The 6,942-nt window shown below is 62.3% G+C and overlaps 1 protein-coding gene across 1 annotated transcript, besides 1 other annotated feature; it reads right to left on the bottom strand.

Annotated features, from left to right (window-relative positions):
- Nucleotides 1–6,942: a sequence feature (areas not merged during assembly with more than two copies in the genome that could not be assigned to a particular haplotype).
- Tc00.1047053509511.10 (dispersed gene family protein 1 (DGF-1), putative) lies at nt 2,528–6,942 on the bottom strand (the record flags this gene model as incomplete). The annotated part of the gene is made up of 1 exon (XM_799833.1): nt 2,528–6,942. A coding segment is annotated over one exon (4,415 nt), but the record flags the coding sequence as incomplete, so codon positions are not given.

The following is a 6,942-nucleotide window of genomic DNA, read 5'->3' as shown; positions in this document are numbered from 1 at the left end:
ATCACAAGAGCCACGGCGAGGTGCCATCACAACACCCGGTGTGTGAAGCAGCCCACTCGCACCGCCCAGCTGCGGCCAGCAGGTGCCGCTGGCTCCAAAGGACACTCGCGGCTGTTTCGTCCCGCTGTCCCAATGGCGTTGGGCGTGGCACTCGCACGGCTCGGTGGTCGGTGCGCCATGCAGCCGCACTGCAACGCCTGTCGGTGAAACAGTCAAGGCCCACCACCCCCGCAGCAACGCGAGGCGTGCAACCAACCCCAACACCGCCACACCATCGCCCTTTTTCATTTTGTTTTATTCACGTTGTCCGTCTGTTTGCCCCATCACCGACACAAAAAATAACTCCGCACTCTCGCAGAGGAAGAAAAAAACACGATCCCACCGTCACGCCGCGGGTCAACACTCTCCTCCACCCACCACCATTGCCGCGCAGGAGACCGCACTCACATCGCAGAGTCAGCACCACAATGTGCACCACACCACCGTGCAGTGAACAATGGGCGAGACGCAGCCATGCATCGCCCCGCTCCATTTTCCCACCACTCAAGTGTTGCGTGCCCGCACAAAGTAGCAAACAGAACCAGAGTGCACACAAACCCAATCAACACCCTCACTCGATGAAGCACATTATTCGCATGGAGTGACAACATTTGGGGACACACCAGCAGTAGCAGTCTGCATGGAATTTCCCTGCCAACCCCGCAAAGAGACACAACAACTCTGCGGAGTCAAAGTGGCAGCCCCTCGGTGTTGCCCGCAGTTCACATGGCAGGAAGAATTCCACGCACGCATGGTTCCAGACTCCTCGCTAATTGAGTGCACATCAACATAACAAGTAAAAAGTTACTTCCGCGCAAGATGGCATTTAAATACGCGAATGTTTCAGCCTGTTTTGTTCGATAGTGCTGGCGAGCAATCCCACACAATCCAATGAAGGTGACACGCCGGACAGAATGGCGTCCGTCAATCAATAAAAATAATTGCGCCGATGCAAAAAGCAGGTAAAATTTGGGTTTTGCACCCGACTTCTGGGCGACAGTGGCATGAGAGTGTGTACGTGCGCAAAGGCTTTCATGGGACGGTGCTGTCCAATCCCGCCGTGCCCCGACATAAAAGGGCAAAAGAAAAAAAAAGGAGAACGCTCTCCCAAAAAGGAGTGACGGTTGATCAGTCAACCCCCGTTCCGTCCCACATGACATCCACATATGTGCACTCCACCTCAAATACGTACCTCCCTGGACGCCGCATGCATGACGTGTGGTTTCGTCGCTCGCAATGTGTTTTTCCTCCCGCAAACAACAAAAAGGATGGCCGTGGCGCAGCTCCACTCAGGGGAGGCAATCGGGGCAGACACGGGTGGAAACCAGGGATCATACCAACAACAAAAAAAGAAGGTGATAACTCCCCCAAGCCAAAGCATCGCGCAATGTTGATCCCTCTTCCTCTGAATTCAAGACCTCAACAGAACAAATGCAACAGACACATGTGCAACACAATATCTTTCTCTGTTCCGCGTTCCATCTTACTTCCCATGAGTGCCACGGCGGTGGTGCCTGCGTTACATCTGGGACGACTCCAAAATATCAGGCGCCATGCTGTGGAGAGTAGATGCTTGACAAACGCGCCCGCGTCAGCAGCTAACAGGAAATGACATCAAAAAAAAACTACTCGCGACTCAAGCTACCCGTGTGTGGGCGTACTAAAGCGACATTAAAACACGCGTGCAAAAATGTAAAAAAAGGAAAAAGAGAAGGAACCACCAGAGTGATCCAAAAGAATACACCGGTATATACATACACAAAGTAATACATCATTCCGCATAATTCTTCGTTCTTTCTCTTATGGTTCTTTCTACACAACATCAAAAGCACAAAAAGCGACAGGCATGCCCTCCCACACAGTCATCGTGGAACAGGAGAGAGAGTCACTGCAGCCACCCGCACTAGAAATAGAAACAAACCAACAATCAATGACGCTGTCGGGGCAGAGTCCGATGGGTGGCTGCGCAGCTGCACAGCCGTGGCCCCACGCCCTCCCTGATGTCAGCCAGCAACGCACACTCACAACCTCCAGGAGGTGACGCGTCACAGAAGGGCTTCATCGATTGTTTTCCCTAACGCTTTCCTGAATGCATCCTATGGCCCGCACACCAGCACCGTCGTCGAGCACGTACTCATCACAGAGTACAGATATAAAAGAGAGAGAGCAACAGTCCCCATATTCGGTGCTGCAGCGAAGAGCGCAAAACACACGCACACACACGTTACGCATCCGCCCCCGGACTAGCGTGATACCTCGATAATCCGTTGTCATCGACAATCGATAAAATAAAATAAGAACACCAAATCAATCACCCAATCAATCTATGAATAATGGAAAGAAAAGATCCCTGCCAGAAGCATCCACGTTATGCCGTACCTGCGAGGGGATTTGTGCCTTCTCGCCGCGTAACGGTACTGTTGGGGGCGGAGCCTTTCCATCACAAAAAGGAGAAACTGCGCCAAATTTTTCGTCAAGCGCAGCATCTTCACCTGTCCAGAGGGGCATAATTAATGCTGCAGCTCGCACTGGATGCACGGTCGAACAGGCTCAGAGTGTCCGAGCGGGTGTCACCGGTCATGGGCTGCAACGGCGGTGCGGGTGGTCGGTACGACGACGCGCCGGTGGTGCCTGAGGCGTACGACGATGACGCCATGTCGTGCGGCTTCTGCGACTCGTCGTCACTCTCCTCGTCATCGCGCAGCAGCGCCTCCAGCCCTCCACGCCGCGGCTCGCGCAGCTCCTGCCAGTGGCGGTCCTCCGCGTACCACAAAACGACGCTGTACACAGTGACCGCAAGCAGCACAGTCGCCAGCAGCAGCACAAGAGCCGCGTACGCCCTCGCACCGCCGTCGCTCGGCGCAAGGTGGTTAGCCGCGCTCACCAGGCACAGCGCCGCAAGGAGCACAAAGCCCGCCGCGTGCATCACCGTCAGGAAGGCCGAGCGCATCATGTTCGTGAAGGCAACCACGCCCGCGCCCGCAAGCAGCACAGCCGCCATGCAAAAGTACTGGACGTGGCAGCCTCCCACGGGCGGGTGCACAGCCGCGATCAGGCCCACCACACACAGCACCGACAGCTGGAACACGCACCAGTACACGTAACTGCCCCTCATGTTAGTCAGCATGCCGCCGTACATCCGCTGCTGCGCCGCGGGGTACCAATACCCTACGGGGTACAGCAGACGCTCGTGCAGCGGCTTCCTCGAAAACTGCCAGTACCTCTCGAAGCTCGCGCCCGTGTGACGCGCAATGAAGTAGCACACACCAGCAGGGAACGCCACACCGTACAGCACGCCAACGACACCAAACACGCGGTGCTGCACGCGGGCGCCGGGCATCGCCAGTACGAGCACGGAGCCGAAAAAGATGCCGAGGTGCATCGCGTGCGCAACAACGTACGTCAGGCTCGGGAAGCGCATCGCAGCCCACGCACTCGCCGCGTCCACGCCGCGCCACCGCTGGAAGGCCGCCGCCACACCGTAGTGCACGCACCCGAACACAGCGGCAAGCAGCGCGTTCCCCACCACCATCCACAGCGGATCAAGGGCAGCGAACACCGAAAGGAAGTACGGCAGCGCAGCGGTGCTCGCACGCTCCTGCGCCGAGGCGCATGACATCCTCGCGAACACGCCGACTGCCTGCATCTCCAGGATGGAGCCCAGCCCGCCGGTCACCACCACGGCAACAGCCGCCGCACCCGCAACGACGCCGGTGATCGCAGAGAGGGCGCTGGCAGCGGCGGGCAGCGTGTTCGACCTGATCGTGAAGGACCCAAGCAGCACACCCTTGCAGCCGCCGGACACTGCCACAGCGTCGCAGCGAATGACTATCGTCTCGTCGGCACCAATGAAGTAACCGCGGTGCACGGGCACAGCCAGCTCCAGGACGGTGGACGGATTCGTCGCGTTGCGCACCCACGTCGCGTTGCGCAGCATCGCTCCCCACGGACCACCAAACCCGCTCGGCTGCGCGGTTGCCACCGGCACAAAGCTCAGGTGCGTGCAGAGCTGCGGGTCGCGTGCCCACCGAAACGGCGGCGGCAGCGCCACCATCAGCCGTGTCGGGACGGCGCTCCCACCGCCGCGAATGTCGTTCTGCGTCAGGCTCCCACCAGCCGCTGTCGTCGTCACGGCGAGCGTCGGGCACGCCACCTCGCTCCACCACAGCGTGCTGCTCACCGACGCCGTCGGGGTCCGCGTGGGCGGCAGCGCCACCGTCTCCGTCACCTGCAGCGTCTCCGTCGGCCCGTACTGCGTCGGACTGTAGTGCGCCGCGCTCTGACTCGGCGTCGGCGTCAGGCTGCGCGTCTCCGTCAGCGTCGCCGTGTGGCTCGGCGGCGGCGGCATGGCGGGCGTGCGGTTGCACCCGTCCACGTGCGGCAGGTACACCGGCAGGCAGTCGCGCCCGTACCCGCCCTCAGCGCAGCGGCAGCGACACGACCCCGACATCGTCCTCGTCGCGGCTGCAAAGCAGCGCACGTCGGCGTCGCACACGCCACACGCCACGGGGCGGAATTCTCCGATGATGCCGGCGGACCTGTAGTCCATTGGCTCCAGCGCCTGCCCGTTGAGCGTGAGGCACCCCACAACGAACTTCCGGCCGGCGCCTCCGAGCGCAACGGTGCCGTCCATCACGACAGGCCCGCTGCCGGCGTTCCCGTGGAGCGTCAGCGTGCTCCGCACGAGTTCCGCACTGCGCGGGTACGACGGCAGCGACAGAAGCCTGCCGCTGATGCTGTTGCCGCGCACCGACAGCCACGACCCGGAAACAAACGACGCCGACCCCCGCAGCACCAGCAGCGCGCCATCGGTCAGTACACCGGCGTTGTCGTTCACTACGACGGCGGACGCGTTGGTCTCCACTCCGCTGCCAAACACCAACCCATGCGCGGCGTACACCTGGCTCCCCGACACGCGCAGCACAGCGCCCCCTGTCGCAACCACGCGCGCACTCGCGTACAACGCAACGTCGCCACCGAGCACAGCCGCGTCCAGCGCGACACCGCCACCGACAAGCTCCAGCACGGCGCCGTCCACCACCACCGTCCGCCCACCAGTCATCACGGTCACGAGGGCAACGCCGGACACAACCAGAACGGACCGCACGAGCCGCAGGCCCGACAGCACCAGCAGCGGTGCGTACGGCGAGAACTGAGAGCCGGGAAGATACACAAGCGGCGTCGACCTCGCGGCAACCAGCAGGGAGTCCGTCACCGTCAGCACGGACCCCGCGGGAAACGTGCCGGTCAGCACAAGCGCACCGTTCAGCGCCTCCACATCGCACACGGACAGCTCCACCGGCCCGCTCTCGTCGCTCCCCGCCGCACCTGCACCGCGCAACGCTCCACCGCCCATCACGTACAGCACGGCACCGTTCAGCAGCGACACGTTCTGCACAACGATCCGCACGCCGTCCCGCGCCATCCACGGCACGTAGAGCACCGGACTCACGCCGTCCAGCACAACGTGGCGCAGCGTCACCTCGCTCGCACCGGCAGGCACAACGAACACCGACCGCACCGTCACGCCCTCGCGGACGAACACACTCGACGCGGTGCCCACAGCGGGCGGCAGTGCGGGAGCTCCCACAGGCAAGCACGCCTCGCCGTACCCGCCGCTGCCGCACAGGCAAACGCACACACCGTTCCTCATGCTCGCGGACGCCGTCCCGGGCGCGTAGCAGTGCGTGTCCCTGTCGCAGGCGTCGCACCCAACAACGTCGATGCTCCCAGCGTCGCCAAAACCAGCCGCAGCGTACTCCTCCGCCGTCGACAGAACACGTCTACCAGCGTCGTTGCACGCAACCCTCAAATGCGCCCCAGCCGCAAGCGACAGGCTCACCGACAGCATCCGCGGCAGCAGCGCTCGGTTGTGCACGAAGCTCAGCGTGCTCCCAACAGCGGTCACGGCGCCAGCGGCGTGGAGCATCTCCCTCGAGACGCCGTCGTGCACGTTGCCCTTCACCAGCAGCATCGACCCGCCGGCCAGACTCACCGTCGAATAAAACGCCACCGCGTATTCCTCCGTCGACAAAAACTCGCTCCGCACAAGCGCCACAACGGAGCCCGACACGCTCACAGCCCCACGCACAGACACCGCATGCTTGCACAGCAGGAAGTCGCTGTCAACAAACGCCACCACGGAGCCGCCACTGGCCGCAACACCGCCCTCCGCCGACACGCACAATCCCAGCGCCGTCTGCACCGACAGCCCGTCCACGTACAGCGCTCCGCGCGACGACAGCGCCACGCCGCCAAAAACCAGCACACCAACAGCGTCGCGGAACACAGCCACCGCCTGCGTGCGCGCGATGGTCAGCACGCTCCCCGTCAGATTCACCTTGTGCACCACGAGGCACGCGGAGACGTCGCCAAGGCCGTAGGCGTTGCGGTACACAACACGCGCCTCTGCGATAAGCACCGAGTCCACCACGGTGACGCGCGAGCCCGGCGGAAATCGGTTCGCCACCACCACGCCACCGCCGGAGCGCGACTCAAGTCCGCTGATCAACACATCGGCGCGCTGGCCAGCAGGCGGGTCGGACTGCCACCCCAAAACGTACAGGCTCGCTCCGCTCACAAAAGTGCAGTTCGCCAGCGTCACGTTGCGCACACCTCCTGACATCGACTCCACGTCCACCACGACGTCCGCCGCAAAGGTCACACCAACGTAGCACGCCACCGACGTCCCGAAACCGGCGCTCACCTCCACATCCACACGCACGTCCCGCACGCACAAGTCGGCGCCGTCGGTGCTCGGTGGCTCGGGGACAGCAACGGGCAGGCACGCATCGCCGTGGCCGCCCTCCGCGCACGTGCAGGCGCAGCCATCACTCGAGACCGTCGTCGTGTACGCGGGGAAGCACGACGTCGCAAGAGAGCATGGGTCGCTGCAGGTCAGAA

Source organism: Trypanosoma cruzi, genomic scaffold (assembly GCF_000209065.1).
Source record: "Trypanosoma cruzi strain CL Brener 1047053516041 genomic scaffold, whole genome shotgun sequence".
NCBI lineage: Eukaryota > Euglenozoa > Kinetoplastea > Trypanosomatida > Trypanosomatidae > Trypanosoma > Trypanosoma cruzi.
Note: the sequence above shows the minus strand (reverse complement) of the source record. Positions and strands in the feature narration are given on the sequence as shown.